The sequence below is a fragment of the Hippichthys cyanospilos genome, chromosome 5 (assembly GCF_059441005.1).
Source record: "Hippichthys cyanospilos isolate Australia breed blue-spotted pipefish chromosome 5, RoL_Hcya_1.0, whole genome shotgun sequence".
In the NCBI taxonomy this organism is placed as follows: Eukaryota; Metazoa; Chordata; class Actinopteri; order Syngnathiformes; family Syngnathidae; genus Hippichthys; species Hippichthys cyanospilos.
In genome coordinates, this window is record NC_142373.1 from 3,723,351 (window position 1) to 3,746,267 (window position 22,917).

General features: G+C 40.2%; 1 protein-coding gene across 1 annotated transcript in view; it reads right to left on the reverse strand.

Moving 5' to 3' along the window:
- The window catches only part of LOC148423195 (contactin-associated protein-like 5), a 156,710-nt gene that overhangs the window by 66,481 nt on the left and 67,312 nt on the right, over positions 1-22,917 (reverse strand). The window contains exons 6-10 of the mRNA XM_088414813.1: positions 15,634-15,818; positions 14,582-14,725; positions 7,896-8,169; positions 7,589-7,732; positions 5,673-5,826 (exon numbers count right to left, since the gene is read on the reverse strand). Of these exons, the coding sequence (XP_088270939.1) occupies positions 5,673-5,826; positions 7,589-7,732; positions 7,896-8,169; positions 14,582-14,725; positions 15,634-15,818 (901 nt within the window). The remainder of the gene's footprint in view (positions 1-5,672; positions 5,827-7,588; positions 7,733-7,895; positions 8,170-14,581; positions 14,726-15,633; positions 15,819-22,917) is intronic.

Genomic DNA, 22,917 nt, shown 5'->3' on the forward strand with positions numbered 1-22,917 from the left:
TACCGCCATAAGTATCTATTATTGATTGTAGTTGACGCAACTGCTGAATATATTGACGCAGTTAGGCGAGAACATTTCTACATACTCAATGACTGGTTTGACGGAATGCTCGCAAGACGAGAGGTTTGCTCGTAAGCGGAGGACAAAATTCTCCCTGATCCACGCTCCTAAGGCGGAGTGTTCGCAAATCAGGATGCTCGTAAGCAGGGGGCTGACTGTATATATATATATAAACCCATTATATACCTCAATTTTAATGGGGTCATTGTTTTAAAACGTTGAAGTTTCTCAGTCAATCAAAGGTATTGCTGAGAGAATAAAAAGGATTTTCAAAAGTATGCATATGTGTCCAAAGGGTAGATGCCGTAAAGGGGCAACATCCCCCAGGAAGTTAATGAGGAGGAAAAACAGCAGCTTTACGAATATTCTCAGCCAAATCCGGACCTTCACGAAAGTGGTCAGCCTGTCGCACCTGTTCCAGCAGCCCTGCAGCTGAGCGAGCTAATGAGGGATGGCGCACCACACGCCGGGCGGCAAGTAGCAAGCTCGTTAGCATAGACCTGTGCCAGTGAAGACTGTCACCCGCTTTTTGTCGCCGCTTAATTGGATGTTCCTGTCATTGCGCTTGCCGCCGCCATCGGGAAGTGTTTTGCCAGTCGACTTCCGCACTGCACTCGGCATACTTTTGCTGCCATCGAACATTCGTGTGTGCTGTTTTTTTTTTTCTTTTTAATCCACCGCTATTTTAACATGTTTGTCTGCATTCACCAGTCTGAGAAGCACTGACCCACATTTGCAACCTTAAAGGGACAGGCAAGCCTTCCAAAATTCTTAAAACTGGATTTAGCAAGAAAATCTACTGTTTTTTTATTCATATCAAGGGGGTGGCCATTTTTCCTTCTTCCTGTGCTATTATTTCAATACACGATGAAGAAACACATCTAAATGTTTTTTCATTTCATCCTTTTAATAACACACAGCATGTGTTCTTCTTCCTGTGCTATCGATACACAATGAAGAAATGCATCGAAAGGTTTGTCTTTTCTTTCTTTTAATAACATACACCATGTATTTTAATTGGACAGCCATCATATGTGTAACCACTAGTCGGGGGTAGACTTATGCTTTTTGTAAAATTAACTCAAATTGGAGTAAAAACAGAGTGGGTCAACTTACTGCAATTGCGAGGTCAACTTGTACACAGAGAAATATGGTATTTGTTTTCCCTAATCAGATTTCAGACTTTTCAGCATGTGCTGCAATGTCTGCCCAGGACTTTCAGAAATGTAGACATCTGTTCATCCATCCATCCATTTTCAAGTGTGATTTAAATGATTTTAGCCATGGGATGTTTTTCTTCACCAATACAATTTCAAATTTAGGGCTAACCAGGGCCGTTTTTTCTGGTCAGTCGAAGTAAAACTAGCAAAATACATCTTTAGTGATTTGTACACGCAATTCAGTAATTTTGTTGACTATGATGTGTTTCATTTTATACAGGGCCTTATCTGCTGGCACCAAAAAAATAATTTATTCATAAATATTTGCAAATAACATTATTCTCCCTGGGGCGGATGGGAGAAGAGTGGTTAGTAGGGATGGGAAGAGATCTCGCGAGACAAGCTCTCGTGAGATCAAACACCACAAGATTTCTCATTCAGGCATGCCACGAGATTCATTTCTATTTCCCTTTTTTGGAGGGTACGGCTTTTTGAGCCAGAAGTGCAATGGGTAGGTATGAGTGCTACACTCTCACACAGTCGGTGGCGATATGCACAGAAACGTTGTTTGCAATCCGCCATTAATATGAAAAGAGAAAAGAGGTGCTCCGATTACTTTGAAATTGTCTGTGTGGCAATTTTGGTGTTCCAATTGAGGTAAAGGATGCCAGCCAACTATTCAAAAACACCTTCAAACAAGAATGCAACGATATGAAACGCTTTTGCATCGCCACACGGGATTTTGATATGTACATCACGCTCGATGTGAAGCCATTTTTGACGGTGGAAGGCAGAGGATTTTTGCGGCTAAATCACCCCTTTGAGCTGCGGTATGAGATAGCATCACAACATGACTTTAGTGGCACAGTAGCCTGCAGCAGGAGCTTCCTCTGCATGTGATTCATACTCTTTGGTCAGTGGCCGCAGTCAATGACTTGCTACAGCTGTAGTAAATGCAGACAACCAACACGGCTAACGTGGCTAACATGTTTATGCTACTTTCACTGAGCAATTTTATGCAAATTTATGCCAGTTTGCTTCTTTTCCACAGGTGCTAGCAGGTGCTGTAATAACTGCCTCTTACAATGTCTTACAATGTTAATATCTGTGACGCTTACAATGTGGACATGCTTGTAGTTTTAAAAAAAGAACATGACCACTAGTTTAGTCAAATGTTAGTTTGCTGCACCATGGATGGCTTGTTGTCATGCCCAGAACTAAAATCACTATTGGAGTTACTATTTGCATTCATGTTTATTTATTTAATGTTTGGCACTTTAAACAATTTGTTTTTTTATTTTAATTATGTTCAAATATTCTGAAAGATCTCAGTTGCTTTATTTGTTATTGCAGCAGCATTTGAAAAAAACTTTAGATTGTCAATTGCAGCCTGCTCAGTAAAAATAAATCAAATAATTATATTAGCAGTTATTTTTTTAATTTGAAAATTTTGCAAAAATATCATATATCGTTCTTGTGGACTCAATCTAATGGAATTTGCATCTTGTCCCATGCTTATCGGTTAGCATTTTTGCCTCAGAGTTCTGTGATCACCACCGCATTTCCGAGTCCTGGCTTCCTTTGTGGAATTTGCATGTTCTCCCCGTCTGTGTCTGTGTGCCCTGCATTTGGATGGCAACCAGCTCAGGGTGTACCCTGCCTACTGCCCAAAAAGACCTAGGATAGGCCGGATTCCTATCCCAGCTTTTTAGGGCCAAGCACAACCGGTGAAGAAAATGGATGGATGAATATTATTCCAGGTCTATTCTGAGTATGATATACAGAGATCCCTCCTACTTCGCGGTCTCAGATATCGCAGTCTCAGTACTTCGCGTTTTTTTCCAGGAAAAATAAAAAATATTTCAAAATAAAAAATCATTGAAAAAATGTGCAAAAATTTTAAAAAATTGAAAAAAGCAAAAAAGTACATTATACAGTACTGTATTAATCAAATAACGAAGTAATATTAGTTAATAACTATGTTGAGAATTCTTCAAGCGTTAGAGAGTTTGTGACGTTTTTATCTTATTTTGAAATGTATGCTTTTAATTTGTCGGGTCGCGTTGCATTTCCGTTTGCTGTTTTACGTTCTTTGTGCGTCATTCCGCTAGTTACGGTGACGTAGTGAATGACAACGTAAGCTCATATTTATAGTTTATTATCATTTATGTTGATAACGCACGCTACTGCCTATGTTTAGTAAGTGATGAGTGTTTATTCTGTTTATGTGTTCGTTTGTGTAGAGGTTGCACTTTATAGTTAGTAGTTGTTAGTTGTTGCTAACCCGCTAATGTCGGCTAAAAATACAGTAAATTCATAGATTAAAGTTTGGCAAGTGTTTATATGTTAGTTGACTGACTTTAAGATTGTTGTTGATTTATTATTCAACAGATACTACATGATGCACCATACATGAGCCAAAATGAATGTGAAGTTCAACGTGATGACTTGCATACTCTCTCACAGAGTTTTGGTGCAGATAACCAGTCCTGAGAACAAATTCTCAACAAAATAAGTTATAGTAGTTATTTAATGAATATACAATAATGTTAATAATGTTAATAAGGATAATGTAATGTTAAATAATGGGAGAAAGGAAATAAAATAAGCAAAAAATACAAAAAAAGATTGTTTATGGTTACTGCGGCTATATTGGGGCGTACATAGAAATCTAGGAACTGATACCCTACTTTGCGGGTTTCAGACTTCGCGGGGGGTTAACAGCCCACATTAACCGCGAAGTAGGGGGGAACACTGTATTATATCTGCTTTTTCCAGTGCTTCCAGTGGTTTAGGACACAGCCCGTTCAGTTTAAAGTGCTCACCAGTTTCATGATGGACCTACCAAGAAAACTAGATATTGTGAGCAGAGATCAACCAACCCCAGTGCTAGCTAGCCTTTCCCAGCAGGGTAAATGTTTTTTTTTCTGTCATTTTCATGAAGGCAATTATGAACGTTACACACATATATAAAAGCGTCAGAGAAACCCAGCAAATTATATTGCTAGAAAAGCCTGCTGTTCACATCTGATCGGTTTGATGTTTGGAGCCGTACTGGGTTTGTCATCTTGAATGAAATCACGAACGCAGCAACAAGACACCAAATATCATCAGGGCACTTAAAAACTTTCAAAAATGTTTGGGGGTTCCTGTTGAACACTTTTCCTCGGCATTGAAGTGTCTTAAAACAAGATGGATTCATTTTCAAATAACGAGGCACTGCATGGATCTAAATTGGTGAGTGCAAACATTTTATTTGTATTTTTAATAGGTGTTGGTCATGTTAATTCGTAATGAAATCAATGGTAACAAATGTCAAAAATACTCATCATTATTCATGTTAAATTCTCTGGAAATCAAATGTTGCTTGATATTAATGGTGATGTACTGTATATGTTGAATTTTCAAGCCCTGGTTTCATACTGATGTTATTATGAGGTTTATAAATTTAAGCAGGAATAAATCTGATGTCACTGAAGGCCCATGGTTAAAATGCCCAGCCCACCCACGGGTTTTACATGAAATTACATTTTCAAAAAATATGGATTCTAAACTGATCCTTACTATGGGACAAAATTGCATGGTTTTTGGTATGGCATTGATTGTATTTAAAAGTGACGTGATAGTAGTGATATTTCTACTGAACAGAAGAAAAAAAAAAAGTACTTTGGATTTACTTGATCCAGGCATGGGCATTGGTTGCACGTATTTAAAATGTATTACTTCAACATACTATTTTTATACTTTCAAGAGGAAGACTACAACATTTCATCCATTTAACAGTAAATGTGCAAATGAAAGTTTGCACTTTTCCACCAATGTCAGCTGCATGATGAAGCAAGCATCATAACCACTAGCAGTAATGCTATTTTATACTATTATAGGCTTGAAGAAAGCCAGTAAAATGAACAAAAGACTCCCAGATGAGCTTAATCACTGATTAAAACACTCCAGCTTCCATTCTTTTCATTGATAAAACTTTGACTTGCATAATCTGTTGAACCGAAGTTAAAGCAAAATTCTTGAAAAAAAAAAAATGGAACACCAAAAACCTGAACCGGATGAAGGATGAGACCCTAAGACACAGAGATTCATGTATCATTGTGGTGCAACTAGTCACCACAATGGAATGATAATTCTCATTCGAGAATCCGTCTGTTTATGAAGTCAGATCTTCAGACTGAGGTAAACTCATCTGCAACGTGTGTTCAGATGCTGTTCATCTGAAGGATTTCCTCGGTGCTGCTGTTTAAATTGGACTGGTAATGGGTTTAGCTATGTGTGAACAATCAGTAATTACAGTAAAGACCTGTTTTCACTTTCCGATGAGGAAAAGAAGGCAGTGCCAATTTGGGATGTGATGTTAATTTGTTCCAAATGGCCAATGCATCTGCTGTCAATGAGAGTGGAGGTAATTGTTTGAGAAATCGCGGCATCAAAATCAGCACCTACCTGTCTGTGATGGTGCACGTGTCAAAGTGAAGGTCATTAAAGTTTCCCAGCATGCCTTGCTGCACATGGCTGAGGTTCACTGGCTGGCCATTGATGGAGATGAGCTGCATGCAGCCCTGGAAAACTGGAGGTGGACAGTCAGCAGCAGGACAGCCTGGAAGTAAATGAAAACAAAAAATGAGAAAAATAAAACTTTTGTCGTTGGACAAAGTGGTTAAGAAACAAGAGTGAATGGCTTGAATGATTTTAGTCTTCTTTACCACATTATGTATTCTCTGTCAGACAAACACGATATGTTATGCAAAGTAAATTGCTAGGATTCATGGCTCTAATTTACAATTCATCACGTAAGTTGATTTAAAAATTGACGTGGTGGAAATTGACAATGTAATTAACATGATCACTGTGGGACTGGCTAATTCATTTTTTCTGTATCTGGGATTAATGACACGATGTATTAGGCTTTTTTTTTTTTTCCCTTGCGCTGTGGGCATAGAGCAGGGGGTGTGGACGATATTAACAGTGAGCTACAAGTCAAGTCCTCTGGAAAAGCTCACAATTGCCTAAAAGTTCTGTCCAATTTTTGAAGTACTTTCACAAATTGCCATACTGGTTTACCTCTTGTTATCCTACTTTTGTTTTTTTTAATTACACAGTTTTTGTCAATGCCGCGCAAATGTGCATCCATATTGCAGCTGCTTCATGTTAAGCCAGCGTTCTACACACAAATTATATTTGAATGGACTAACCAACTAACTAATGCCTACACAACCCATAGTAGACGCTAGTGTTTAATGCAGTGCTTGTCAATTATATATTGCCAAGCCCCCCTAGTATAGGGAAAACCTTTCGTGCCCCAAACACACACACACGCGCGCTGACTATAAATAAGATTATTATCTATAAAAATTGTATGAATATACAGTACCTAAACCTGTATTGTTTTTAACATTAGCAAAAGAAAGAAAATAACAACATAATCAACTTTCGACAACTGTGAATTTTTTTTTTATAGCGGTTGTACGGGTTACAGCTTAGTCTACACCACATGACTAAAACGAAGCCTTTTCCCTGGGGTCATCTGCTGCACTTTGCGCCCCCCAAGACGGGCCGGCCCCAATATTTGAGAAGCACTGGTTTAATGCGAGCCAAACTGGACGTTGCTTTACATCAAACACACACTTTGGTCATGTGTGCATGCTAATGCTAGCTAGCTTTCAGATATGACCGTTTCTGACAAAGTCAGAAAAAACAGGCAACAACCACAACGTGCTTCCTTTTTAGATACTCATTTATCGGCGCCGCCCTGCCATGAAAGGGAGGTCTATTTTTGGTGAAATGCACCCAAAAAGTTTGGACTCAGACTTGCTAATACATGCTTAGCTATGACACGGCTTTATTCACAATGCTTCTGTTTACATCTCAAGAATGACACACTATCCCTATGGCGCATGTACATCAGACAGGACAGTCATGACTGGAACCAGCTGGAGAAGCAGGAGAAACTTTCAGTGACAGTAGCAAAGTAATACGGCTGCCCTGTGGTTTCAGTCTAGCGTTCATAAATAAGTCCTTGCTGTTTGAATAGACTTCCAAAGGAAAAAGTCCTCTGCTTTTCTCGGATCCACTTGTTTATCCATTTGACAATACTGCAGTGTTTTCTCTAGAACAATGACATTCTCTATTTTCATCCTTTTCATCCACATGGATGAGGTATGATTTTTTTTCTGTTGAAGAAAAAAAAACTCAATCTTCTAGGACGTATTTGGCGGTTCAACCCCGCGCATACGTTATTGTCGTTTTCAGATGAGGTCACTCGCATTCTGCTGCCCAGAGGTACTTTAGGGCCTATTGTTTACAATATTTTGAAAAGGTCACCGAAGGGCGGGAAAAATAAAAGACTTATACACACCAACCTCCAAAGTAAAAGTTGCCTCTTGACTCCAGCGCCGTCGACAGTTCGATCTCAGACGGCGGCTCACTATCCACCATCAGACGGATGAGGAAATTGCTCGTCTCCAGACTCACGGAATGCCACAATCCATCATTGACTGTGTAATCTGCAAAAGAACCAATGAGATGGCAGTCAAAGAGTTATTTGTTCTGTCTTTCCGCTCTCTGCGCTCCTCAAGGCGAGAACGAGTATAAGGCAATTGATGTTGTTTTCAGGGCGCTCTTTTACAAGCTGATTAAATTCTGTTTGCGTGTCACCTTTGCGCTCACCTGGAGAGACCTCCGACTTGCGCCAGGAGGCATGCAGGGTCAGCTGCAGCCGGCCGTTGTGGATGCGTAGCTGTGCTCTCTGGGGCCTTGGGCCAAGTGGCGCAGACAGGAGCAGCCCCTCGGCGTTCCACGTGCGGAAGTGGAAGCGGGTTGAGAAGCCCCCCGTGGCAGACGCCCCCGCCGCTGCTGACGGAAGTGTCAGGAAGCTGCTGTTGGCGCTCAGGAAAGTACAAGCCGCCAGCTGGGGCTGTGAGCACGAGAAGGTCACGTTGCCCTAGAGTGTGACACAAGCTCCAATTTACACCTATTTTTTTAGGACAGCATGTCTCATGTGAGATTGAATTCTATTTGTATGGAAATCAAGTTGACATGCTCGGGCACGGAACATATGGCTAAAGAACCGCCTGTGAAACCTTTCTCTCACCCAGACCAAAATAATTAAACTCCAGCCGTTTCAGTGAATCAGCTTGTAAGGCTTTGATAACAACGTCTGACATATTTAAAACATCATAAATCTCAGACTTCTTCTAGAATAGCCATATTCCCGTTTGGGAAGTCAGTCGACTTTCTCTTACCAAATAATTAAACTCAAACCAGTGCAGTGCATCGGCAGACAGTTGTACGCCTTTGATGCAAAATCATGACACTTTTAAAACATCATAAATCTAACACTTTTTGTGGAATATTATTTTTCCCTTTTGTGGAGTTAGTTGGCTTACCCTCATCCAGACTGAAACAATTCCAGTCTTTTCATCGCACAGGCTTGTCGGTCGTTGATTCAATATCTTGACAGCTTTAAAATATCGTAAATCTAAGACATTTTAAAATTCCTATTTCCATTTTAGAAAGTCAGTCGGAATCATACACTATACACTGTTCACTTCTTGCTACTGCACGTAGGAATACAAGCAGCAGCAAGCAGCCAGTCTCAAATCCATTCAGTATACCTCTTAAAAAGTATTTTTTGTCTCACAAAAAAAAACAACTGATCATTCATTGTTGTACACATAAATTTACTAATATTAATTTTAGCCCCTCCTTGTTGTGACCAAAATATGCTACATTGACCATTCAAAGCAGTCAAAGTGGATAGATAGTTTTTAGTTGAAGCAATTGTTTAAGCAACAGCATGAGCCTGCTACAAATTCAATATGGACCGATGGTATGTGCAAAATGTAACTTGAAATGTTTGATTCAAATCAGTGTTTTCAAATGAAACAGGACGAAGTCTCTTATTCTAAACAACATCAGCCTCCTGAAGAGGTGTTATCTCCCAAGGGAATGTTTCGGTCTGTTTTTTTTTTCTTTTTTTTTTTAATAGCTACCAAACATAGATGAAGGGTCTGATCTACACTTATTAACTCATTTCCCAAGGTTCTGGAGTGATAGATAAGACAGTAAAATCAAATCAAAGAGCTTTATGAACTGTTTATTTTTATTGGCTATCAAGACTAAGCATTATTATCTTTATAAAGGCAGATGTTTTGACACGGCTCTTGTTCTCTAATCTATTCTCTTGGGCTGAGTTAATTGGTATTGCTACTTCAACTCTGATCCCGTCTTGGTAACACAATCTCTTTTAAAGCTTTCAACACCTCCAGATGATTTGGGAAGATGGTCTGTCCATGCCAGCCTCTCACATCTACAACACCCCCGTCATTCCCAGGAGGTGCTAATTGGAGCCAAAAATCAATACCTTCAAAGATGGGGTAAAAAATATCTAGCAAATAATGTCAGGGTAAGGCGGGGCCTCAACCGATATGTGAAATTGCCAGCCGTATGTGGCAAAGAGAACTGAACATAAACAAAATGACCCTTAAATAGTTGCTAATTCAGGTTAATATTTGAAACCAAGAACATGAAAAAAACTGAAGTGTGATGGAACCATTTGTTATGTTAAAGTTAAAGGCCATGTTGACTTGCAAAAAAAGGGAGCTGACAAAGCAAAAACAGTGGCAGGCTTACACAAAAACCAAAATAGTGCTCTCACTTAATAAACCTGGAAGTTGTAACTTAATAAACAGATTGACAAAAAAAAAAAATCACAAATACAAAACTGCAAGACTTTCTGTTTGGACTAATATTCATAAAATCGTGGCCTGTCATCTGCCTTAGCTGCACATTGGCTGAGGCATCCAGTAGGTAAGAAGCCCTATTTGTAAAACACAACACGTTTTAATATCATGCAGAGAAACTGGTCAACAGAGGGAAAACATTAAAATCGTGTAGATCCCCAGAGCATAAACTTGGGCACACTGTAGAGCTGCAACGACAGCCTGCTGAAAAGGGTAATTGTCATTATGGACACAAACTCCACAACGAATAGAATAGAATAGAATAGAATAGAATAGAATAGAATAGAATAGAATAGAATAGAATGTCATTCATGTTATTGTACAGACAGTATACATTGACATTTGGAGCACTGTTCTGATTGGTGTACATTAAACAATAATTAATTAAATAGAAAGTACATTATAGAATGAAATACAATGAGTACAATTGGTAATTTTATTGTGTTTTTGTTTTTTGTTCTTAAGAGGTTTAATAGCTCTGGGGAAAAAAACAACAACACATCTTTGAGTCTGTTTCTCTGGCGTCTTTGTACGGCGGCACTTAAGTGCTTATGTGCATATTCAAAAAAAAAAGAAAAAAAAGAATTACTGACAAACAAAAAACACAAATATAAAATGCAAACAACAAACAAAAAGACAAGAGACACAAGAAAAAAAGGGCACCTATGAAAAAAAGATCGCACAAGAGAAAAAAAGGACACACAAAAAAGGAGCACACAAGAGAAAAGGTGCACACAAGAACAAATAATTTGTATATGCCTGTTTTAACTGTCTCCTAAAAAGCAATTTCACAGGGCCACGATTCTTTGATAGTGGCAATAACGTTTGACTCACTGACACCGCTCATTTTTAAAAGGAGAAAAATAACTTGTCTCAGGAATAAAGTTCTCAGCAACACATACATGTTAGCAGTCAGGAGGTGCTTGATAGCATCCAAATGTGACAATCGCAGATGCAACGCATGCGTAGTAATTATTGATGCAACAAAATGCTGTTTTTAAATGGTGCAATGTGAAGCCCGTGGGACACACACAACATATTCTACAATGCAGCACAAGTGGAAGACTATATCTTCAGTCACAATTTTTACGTTTGAACAGGAACAGCGACATGCATAGTGGCAACATCTCAACTCTTTATGTTCCATTAACGCAATCTTCGAGCAACATCAGCACATGCACTTCCTGCCCCGCGACTACTGGGTGATGTGGCAACTAAACATTTACCAATGCAGCATATTATCTATGATGGCAGCTGTTTTGTGATGAATATTAATAAAACATCACATATTAATGAACACCTGCAGCCCACCTTCAGAATCAAAGAAAAAAAAAGTAACTTGCTCTGATATAAAAGCTGAAAAGCAAATAAACTTGAATGTAAATGTAATTTATATTTGGACTTTGAAAAGTTCAATTTTTCTTTCTTCTCTGTACAGGTTTTATGTTCATGTTTTGAATGTGTTTACTTTTATTCAGAACAAAACAAATTCATTGTTACATTATTTTGTCTACTTATAATGCCCATGGTTTTAGTTTGTTTAGTAAATGTTTTTCCTGTTCTGTGCTTTGACCTTTGGCCTTCCGCAAGATTGAGTTAGACACTCTTCTTTCTATGTATTTTTTTTCATCTTATTCATGAATAGGTTGCAGATACAGCAGTTTAAGTGGAAAAGCCAGACTTTCCTCTCTTCTGAAGCTACATGCAGCTCACGTATGTCTGGGGCGCACCAAGTATTCCATTAAAAAAAGGGGGTTTAAGTATTAAAACAGTTCAACACCCAATTTTATCAATCTTTATTCATAACTGCTCTGAACATGAATGTTTTTTAGAATATGAATAAGATTGGTGATACAGTCCATCTCCCTGGTACTCTGCATACTCTTCAGCATGTCTAGTTGAGTAATGATATCTGATTTTTTGAGCGCCGCAACTTTCTCAATGTTGGTGTTCGTCTGTGCTCCGCTAACAAATTCTGTTTTTATTTTGATCTATTTGCTAATCTTTCTCTCCATGGCGAATTTGGAAAAAGACAAGACTGAGGGGGTACTGGATCTCTTTCCCTACTAGTTGGTGTAATTTCGGAATTGGGTTTCGCTAAAAGCTGCCTTCAGCCTGAGCTATGGCAGATCATAAACAAACAAAAACAGCTCGGGGAACAACACAACAAAAATGAAGTGGCTACAATAAAATTAAACATTGACGGCAAATAGGGGGCTGCAAAATCTCTATCCATAGGCCGCAAACAGCACACGGACTTTGAGAATGAGGCCCCCTACTTGTGTGTCCGCAGTTGTCCCCAGGGATGTGTCCAAAACATCTCACCTTGGACTCTCTGAACCTAACCGGCTGACTGAGCCACCTCATCTTGCTGTGTTCAAAGCAGAGGAGCAGCAGCTCAACTCTGAGCACCTCCCAGATGACTAAACCTCTCACTTCATCTCTAGGGGAACACCTGGAAACCCTATGGAAGAAACTCATTTCGGCTGCTTGTTTGCAGGATCTTGTTCTTCCAGCAGGTTGTGACAATAGGTGAGACTGATACAGAGTCCATGTCACTGTAGAAGCACCATTCAATCTCTTGATCGCAGCTCCATTCTTGCCGCTCTTGAGATAAAAAATCCCAAGAAACTCAAACTCCTCCTATTGGAGCAGGATCTCATCCCAAATTAGGAAAGGGCACGCAACACTTTTCTGCCTAAGAGCTAGTACAGATTTGTAGATGCTGATTCTCATCCCAGCCAGCACACGCTTGCTCACAGTTGGAGACTATAGCTTGACAAAACCCAAAAAAAGATCACATCATCATCATTACTACCTTACTTCATGCCTAAAATGTCTGTCAATTAAGACAAGAAGGGTTGATGATAATGAACCCTCATACATTCGAGGTCTGTCACCAAATTTTTCGGACCATAAAGGTCTGTATTTGGAAATCATATAAGGTGCACTTTATAAGACACATTACTGCACGCCATTAAAAGAAACAAACCAGTATATTCAAATTCAATCCTTGATCCAGCCTGATTAAGATTTTATTTTTATTAATTTTTAATTTGTAAACAAATGTAAAATACCATATTTTTCAGACCACAAGGCGAAGTAAAGTGTAAAAAAATTAAATTTAAGATAACGATATGAACATACATTAGGTGGCACATTATAAATTTTAAATGCATCTTAAACTTTTAAAAATACCCTATGACTTTTGTTATGGGGAGGTGGGGAAGCAAACCATTTATCGCAGAAAACGCTTGATGGTAGCTTCTCCCTATTTGTTTAAGAATTGTTTGAGTTAGAAAATAAATAATTGTGCATTTGGGCTACTTGACAAGCAGCATCAAGGTTGCATTCTGACTAGTGCTTCCAACAAAAGTCATCTGAATGACATCAGTAAAACCCCAGACAATTACATGAAACAGCACACAGAAGTGACTCTTAAATCCCTCCGGAACTGACAAAAATGACTTCATTTATTGGCCATAGAGCCAAATGAGTTAAATTTAAACTGGGGTTCAATCGAACGCGATGCAGGCATCGTGTCCGGGATGGGCAACCGGTGGCAAAGTGAGCCGAGGCGTTATCGACGCCCGCAGGGCAGTGCAGAGCAATCACAGCTCCTTGACTCGCAATGAGATTCCCCTCCATCAACCTCAGGGAGATTGTCCCATTGAAATTCCATTACAGCTCCCATCATGGCAGCTGCTCTCTCTCCGCCTCCCAGCTTTTGTTGTCAGTAAAGGACTTTTAATGCCCCAATCACACTTTAAAGGCCATGGTTGGCTCAGGCAAGATGCTCCGTGAAGGTTTGCAGGGGTTACTGTCTGATTATCGGACCCTCCGAATCTCTTCATCGCTTTGGAAATGATGGCCACTTTACAGATTTCTCCATCCAATTTCCTTCCGAGAATTCATCAAAGGCCATACTTTCACCAGAAAAATCACAGATACAAGTATCTAAGTGAATCAGTAAACAAATGTGTTTCCAAGAACCTCTGAAAACAAATATGCAGTGTATTCATCAATGTTTCACCTTTGTTTTTGTTTTTATTTATTCAACCATGAAAGTGAAATGATCTAACAATGAAAAAAGTTCCAATGGGGAAGTAGTAAGCACTTGATGCTTTTATAAATACAGTAGAGAGATTATGATAAAAGCTGTGCAGGTTCAAATGAGTAATAGTAATATTTCTTCACTGGAGACAATCTGCAAACAAAACAAGGACAATGCAAGGACCCAACTCTGGAGTGCTCCAAATATCTATTTAACAGTGGACAAGGGCAAGGAAACTAGTAAGAATAAAACACCTAACATTGCTTGTGCTGTGGCACTAAACCCTGGTGTGATATCTCGAGCTAAAAAGAATGAGTTTAATATTCATATCCTTAGATAGACAGACAGACAGACAGATAGACAGACGAATGGACAGACGGATAGATAGATAGATAGATAGATAGATAGATAGATAGATAGATAGATAGATAGATAGATAGATAGATAGATAGATAGATAGATAGATAGATAGATAGATAGATAGATAGATAGATAGATAGATAGATAGATAGATAGATAGATAGATAGATAGATAGATCGATCGATCCCAAACTTACCACACTGTGTATCTGTGGCTTGCGTCGTTTGGCCAGGTCTATGATATTAATGCCATTGTAGTAAAGGTTCTCCATGCATCCGTGGAAGTTTTTCCTGAGGAACGTGCCGGGTTTCCCAGGAAGCGGGATTCCACCGAAGCTCAGCTATGACAGAGATATGCGAAAAGCTGCTTAATTTCACTTATTCATGCCAAAGAAGGTGGGCTATTGGGTTGTGTGAAAAACCAGGGAAAACAAGCATTAGGTTAAAGTCCAGCTAGCAATTCTATCACTATGACATGCCATCTTCAACAGAAGAGGCGGCGAATGGTCAGACTGATCCCATGCAAAAAAGAATGTTACGGTCTCACTTTTCAGCTGTTTTTTCCTCCATATTACAAGTCACTTTCCCTAAACAGAATACCAGAAAAGGCATTCCAAGACTTATTTGTGATCTCTGACCTCAACATATCCATTTTTTTTTTTTTTAATCTGTAAGACTGTGGAATGCAAGCCAAGCTCACTTAAATGATGCGGCTCCCTTCAAAACAAATCCCAGAGCCGTTTGGCGAGCGTTTTCTGGGAAAGCTGTGCCAGTTCCAGCATCTGATTATTAATGGGATGGAGTATGTGGTCATTAAAAGGTAAGGTTTTCAGGAATTGAGCCATTACTTATGCCCGCCAGTTCTTGCGCGGCATGCACGGTTGAAACGTCTCTTTTTAACAGTTGCGATTTTATCAGCTTTGGCCCGCTAATTAATGCTAGCTGCATGAGTTGAAAGCATTATGTCCGGCTGACTACTTTTTAAAAGGAGGAGGCTTTAAAGGGATCCTGAATATGCACTCGGCCGCATGCATTATGCAGAGGGAGCACGGAGGTGTCCAATCCATACTTTATACATTTCCTCTGCTATTAAATGGAGGTCTTTTTTTTTCTCTGCAGTGCTAGAGAGAGAAGACTTCAACCACTTCTCACATGCGTGGTGTTTCCAATGCTCTGCTTACTGGATAAATGCATCAAGTGCACTCCATTTTACAAACCGATTCGGACCACTTGATGGTAATTTACTCACCTCATAGTCCACCTCCAGCGAGGAGGCCTCCCCTTGGGTTTGGAAGTGGTGTGTGTGGGCGTCCACTGTGAGGTTGACATGCTTGTTGAAGCGTTCCACGTGCACCGCGTGCCAATGCTGGTCATCCAAAAGGCTGCCCACCGTCACGGCCACGCGAGGGGCGCTCAACCTCGGACGGCTGTCGTCTGGAAAAACAGCAGGGGGTTGGATGCCAGTGGGTGTTAGGTAAGTCATAAGTGAGATAGTGGGGTCAGTAGCATCCATGACACCAACTCATGAACTGTATGTTGGCCATTAATAAGTAATCTTATAAAACACTTGATTCCTTGTTTTCATGACCTTTTTCACAGTAGTAAATAAAAGAACCTTAGTGTTAGCATTAATTAAGGTTTCAATTGATTTTGTTTTACAGAGAGCTCCCTGCGGTGCTGCACTTGCAATTGCAATTTTTGATTTGATTTTGTTTCATTTCTTAATGTTCATTTGATGCTATACAAGTATGATTTTGCAAAGATCCCCCCCTCCCCGTGCATGAAATGTGTTTAATAAAACCATGTCAACCTTTTTTTCTCATGCCCAGTGATCTCCTAATCGTAGTATGGAGGATGAACAGACATGTGTCTTTTTTTCAGGCACATGCAAACACCGCACAAGAAGGCCGGGGCCAGGTGGATTTGAACTCAGGTCCCTGACCTGTGAGGATAACCACTGCTCCACCGAGCCGATATCAGCCTACCTCAGGATGAGCAAACAAGGTTAACAAGGTCTGCGTCAGTTGCTAGGGGACCAGGACAAACTGATGAGAAATGGGCTACTGGAACAAAACAGAAAATACGGAGTTCCTGGATTTCTACTATATAAGCAATTCCAGAGGATACATACAGCAAACGTGGGACCAATGGATACTTCGAAACCCACAATCACGACTAACAAAGAAAAAGCTATTAGCCCAATGTTTAAACATCCATAATCAATACTACTAGAGATTAATGAAACACAACAACAATCCTACAGCAAGGGGGAGCCAAGGACGACAGGTTAGTGTGGAGATGTCATCATCATCATCAATCCCACAATCAGAAATTTGGTACCAAGCCCCAACAAACAGCCTCAACACAAGAGCTACTGACCTGTGAAGGAAGATCGTGACCCAACTGGAAACCTGGAGCCCGGACTAATACTGAATGCCAAGTACCTTCAGAAGATCTACTAGCGGATATGAATGCTGCTCTGAAAACTCCACAAGAACCATCACTGAGACAAACAAGCTGTTACACAGTACAGCAACAGTAATCATGGGGATGCTTGGATACAATGTGGGCTTGGGACGTCACAAACAGTACCTACCATGGAACAGATGGTTGGAGACCAAGATAAAGGCAGCACGGAGAAAGGTGAGCTAGCTAGCTGAACCCCTGAAAAGAAACATGGTGAATAAAGGGGCGCCCAGGAAGTACAACTCACTGTCCTTACTAGAGGAACTCAAATCTTCCAAACGGCGACCAAAAGCTCTGGCCATGCAATTGAAGAGATACACCAAAGATGGAGAGGCCAGGAGAATAAACAAGTTGTCCTCCAATGATCTAGCCAAGGTGTACTCTCATTGGCAGGGGAACAACAACCGGTCAGACGCGCCGAGAGCTGAGATGGAAGAATATTGGAAAGACACATGTGAAAGAGAGGCATCACACAACACCAATGCCCAATGGCTAGTGGACCTAAGATCTGACCACAGCAACCCCTGAGAACAAGAACCAGAAACCATCTCAATGGCAGACATCCAAGAAAGAGTGTCAAAGATGAAGAGCTGGACAGCACCAGGCCCTGACATGAGCCATACGTACTGGCTGAAGAAGCTAACTGCACTCCATGACTGCCTGGTAGCACAGATGAACCAGCTGCTCAGGGATGGGACTCACCCAGAGTGGCTAACCCAAGGCAGGACAGTCCTAAATCATGAACGACCCCGAGAAGGGACCCATCCCATCCAATTACTGGCCAATCACCTGTCTCTGCACAACATGGAAAGCTCTGTCAGGCATCTTTGTGGCAAAAATGAGTAAGCATGTGGCTCAATACATGAGGGAGACACAGAAAGGAATTGACAGTAACACCAGGGGAGCCAAGCATCAGATACTGGTTCAGATCATCACGAAGAGCACGTTCAGGTACCAATTCCGTGGTGGGGCAACAATTAGACACCTGCTCTACATGGATGACATCAAGCTGTATGCTCACTGATCGACACCACCAGGATCTACTGCAATGAGACAGGGATGTTATTCGGATTGGACAAGTGTGGCAGGATGGTCTCAAAGAGAGGCAAGATGATCCAGACTTCGAAGCTTGATTTACCATAGAGCAACATAGGTGATATCCAAGACAGCTACCTTGGCATCCCACAGGCTAATGGAAACCATGAAAAGGCCACAAGGAAGTCAATCACAGCCAAATACTTCTACAGAGTAAGGCAGGTCCTGAAAAGCCAATTTAATGGTAAGAACAAGGTCCAACCCATTAAAATGTACGCACAACTAGTCATCAGATACCCTGCTGGCCACAGATATCATGACAAGAAAGCTCCTCACCATGCATGGAGGGTTCCACCCCAAGTCAAGCACCCTGAGACGATACACTAAACTGAAAGAGGGAGGCCGAGGACTAGTAAGAGTTAAGACCACAGACCAGGATGAAACATCAAATATACAAGACTACATCATAAAGATGACCCGGAAGGATGAACTGCTAAGTGAGTGTCTCAGGCAGCAGAACCCTGAGGAGGGTGCAGAGGAGGAACAGACAACCTGGAGGGACCAATCCCTACATGGCATGTACCGCCATCAGAAGTGGCTGAAATCAAGAAATCTTACCAGTGGCTGGATAATGCAGGACAGACAGGCAGCACACTGGCACTAATCATAGCAGTACAAGAACAGGCCATAAGAACAAGAGCCCCTGAGCCCAGGACCTACTAGAGTAGACCAGCCCCAAGATGCAGACTGTGTAAAGCAGCACAGACAGTCAAGCACATAGTAGCAGGGTGTAGATGCTAGATGCTAGTGATCAGTGTACATGGAGAGGCACAACCAAGTAGCTGGGATAGTATACAGGAACATCTGCAACCAATATGGAATACAAGTTCCTAAATCCTGACGGGCCAGACCACAGTAGGTGGCTTAGAACAACAGGGCCAAGGTGTTGCGGGACTTCAGCTTCCAGACTGACTAACAGGTCCCTGCTAACCCACCAGACATAGTGAAGGTGGAAAAAGAGCAGAAAAGGGTAGTGGTGATAGATGTGGCGAGCCCAGCTGACGCCAACATCAGAAAGATGGAACATGAGAAACTTGACTAGTATCAATTATCGAGGATTGAGAGAGCAGCTGGGACGGATGTGGAAGGTCAAGGGTTACGTGGTCTCCGTGGTAGTGGGAGCATTTGGAGCAGTAAGCCCCTGAGTGAGTGGCTCCTGTAAATCCCACGAACAACATCTGAAGCTTCAGACCAGAAGAGTGCAGTCCTAGGAACATTGAAGATACTGCGCAGAACCCTCAAACTCCCAGGCCTCTGGTAGAGTACCCGAGCTTGAGGATGGCACGGATAACACTCCGCCGAGGTGAGAAGTAGATTTATTTTTCATACATTACATATATATATATATATATATATATATATATATATATATATATATATATATATATATATATATATATATACATTCAGTGTGCCCCCGGTTTACGAACTCTCTGTTTTACGAATTTTTCATCTTACGAACATGAACCGCGGCATTAACTATTCTCGCATGACACGGAAACGCCGATATGCTATTGGTCTTATAAAGTCACAGTCACGGTCTCAGTCACGGAGATGCCGATATGCGCTTGGTCAATTAAGGTCACAGTCCCGGTCTCACTCACGGAGATGCGGATATGCTATTGGCCAGAAATGCCGATATGCAATTGGCCGAACGCCTTCATCTAGCTTGATGGCACAGCTGGTCGGTGTGTTGTGAAGACTTTGCAAACTTTATCTGTTATACATGGCTTCTAAAATTGCTAGTGGCGGTAAAGGAAGAAGTAATAGGATGATGACAATAGAAACGAAGCAGGAGATGATAAAAAAATACGAAGGAGGCGCACGCATTGTTAACCTTGCTCATGAGTATGGCCGTAACCGCTCGGCAATCTTCTAAGGGCAAGAATTTCCTTGCCAGGGGACGGACCTCGGTCAACAACAAAATGGAGAGGCTTCTTCTATTATGGATTAAAGAGAAGGAAATCGGCGGTGATATGTTCTCGTTTGAGAAAAGTTCTAGTTTAAGAAAAAAAAAAAATAAATTCTGCGGGTCGGTCTTTGCTCCCCTCCGCCTCCACACAGCTCAAGTCACGTCGGCCCAAAGGTAAATGTCATTTTACCTTTGTATATTTATGTTATTTAATTTAATTGTAGATTATGTTACTAATTTTTAATATGTGTATAAAGATGTTTTTACCTAAGGTTTTTGCACGTGTTGCATGCATTCACTAATTAACATAGGTGCTCATACGAGCAATTCGAGTTACGAGCATAGCCGCTGAACGGATTAAGTTCGTAACACGGGGGCCCCACTGTATATATATATATATACACTCACATGCTTACAGGAAAATGGAGCTAATCAAGAAATACGAAGAAGGCTAAGCTAGGCTAGGCTACCCTTACTACAGAATGTGGCCATAACAAGCTCTCAGGTCACCTCAAAGGTAAATAAATCCTTTCAGTATTTTTTTATTTATGATGTTATTTAATTGTATACATGTATATTATACATAAGTAGCACTCACTATAATATTTTGATCCCAATTTATAATATGTATACATTATTTTTATGTTTTTATCTGGGGTTTCACACACATTTGCTATTTAACACTGGTTAATTATACTGGTATACGGCAAATTCGTCTTACAATTCCAACCGTGGAACGGAGGTTCCAGTTTCCTCCAATATTCCCCAAAACACGCGATGTAGGTAAATTGCACACTCCATAATTTGCCTCTCTATGTGACCTGCAATTGGCTTACCCAACCTACTGCCCGAAGACAGCTGCATAGGCATCAGAACTCTTATAACCCTCGTGAGGATAAACGGCTAAGACAGGTGTAGGCAACCCCTTTTCCTAGAGAGCCGCATACCTGTATGTTTTTGATGTCTCACTCTCTCTCTCCTACATCACACTTGATTCAAATAATAAGCTCATCAGCAAGCTCCACAGAAGCCTGATCATGAACTCCATCATTTGAATCAGGTGTTATATAGAAGGGTGACATTGAATACATGCAGAATAGCATCTCTCAAAGACTGGAGTATCCCAGGCCTAGTCTCAGAAAAGTGATGGACATCAGTTAATTTACAAATATTAATCTATATATCACCAGGACTCCCTCAACTGGAAATCTACTGTACATGCTGTGATGGACACATCAAATTAGACAAATCCAGGAATTCAGAGAAACAAATCCAAGTGAAAGGGGAAGAAACAGTGCTTTAGTTCTTTAGCTGGGAGCTGGGGTCAGTGCTTTGCTCAAGGACACCTTGTCAGTGATTGGGAAGCACAAACCCACCTCTCAAACATCTAGTTACATTTTTTATTTTTTTTGCAGTTTGACTTGACCTAAATGCTACGGTTTCAATGAGCAAATCCTTACAAACTAAATTTGATAGAGCTGTCTCCACACATTTCATGAGAATACCATCGAGTGTTACCTTGCTTTTCCAAACTTTAAAGTACAAAAAAAAGCCACTTTTGCCTTGTATAGCCTTACAAAAAGAGGCACAGCTACATCCAAATTAAATCAATTTTTAAATGAATACAATTTGTAGGTTGTCAACTGTATAATTATAACACAGTCATGAAATGCATGCTTATTAATGTTTGTAATGGTTCTGATAGGGTCAAAGATACACCAGTATATAGATGATCTTCAACTGAAATAGAAATATTGTTGTAATCCATTCATTAAGAAAAGGACTCTTATAAAAAAATAGAAAAAAAACTGTGAAGCTCATGATTAATTTTTGTTTCAGATTACAGTTATTGACCTACACTCAAGAAGCATTTGTGAAATGTGATTGAACGTTTTGCTTCATTAATTTATGACTTCTGAGAGAAGCCAAGTAAGCTGACTCAAAGCGCTTCAGGATTATGGACGCTGGCTTTGTTTTTGTAAACAGGTTGTTGAATACATTTAGTAAGGTCCTAACCACATATTTTTTTCTCAGAGTATTTTATAAAACAAACCACGAAAATGCCACGGTGCTAATGAAATGCAAGGGAAAGGATATTTTCCTTATATACAACATGTGGATACAGTATATAATGAAATAAGAGAATTAAAAAGGGGAGTTATGTCAAAACTTCTTCTTTGGCCCCACTAGGCTAAACTTTATAAAGAGAAGATATACAAATAGGTACATAATCATGTGTCAATGGTATGTGAAAAATGCAACACAATTTACCTTACATCTCAGGGGTTGCCCATTTTGCCATATGCTGTTGATTGAAAACATCACACATGCTCAGGACTCAGATAATGACCACAAATCATCTTTTGCTGAGTTTGTTCTTGTGACGCTTTCAAACTGAGCCAATGACCAGTCTTTACTGGAGTCCTGAGCAACTGCAATCGTTTTCAGACACCAGCAAATGTTACAGTGGCCACCGGATGAGGTGGATAAAAACGTGTGTCAATTGCTCAATTCATATTCCAAAAATCAAAATATTTAGAAATGAAAATAAAAATTTCGGGAAAAAAATAGCTTAGGCGCCCTGAAAAAAGTAAACAATGAAATATAAAAACGTAATCTATCGCAATCAATATTTAGGCTTCAATTAATTAAAGAGAAAAAAAAAATCAATGGGTGTAACCTGAAAGTTTAACCTTCAAGTTATGTTATTGAATATGTTAAAGCAAGCCCATTGTTGTTGCTTGTCCTCATTTAAAATAGCCGAGTTGGATTTCTTACATAATATAAAGAATGATTTCAGTTCAACCTAAAACCTTTTCCTTTTTGTGTAAAGCATAGGTGTCAAACTCCAGTCGTCGAGAGCTGGTATCCTGCATGTTTTCCAGGTGGCTCTCCCCAACATATCTGATTCAAATAATTAGCTCATCAGGAAATTAAGCAGGAGCTAGACAATCATCCAAATCGTTGAAATAAGGGTTGTCATCAAAACATGTTGTCACGTTCTGTCTGGGGTTTTTGGATTTAGTTTTAGTAGTTTCTGGTTCATTTCGTCTGATTCTT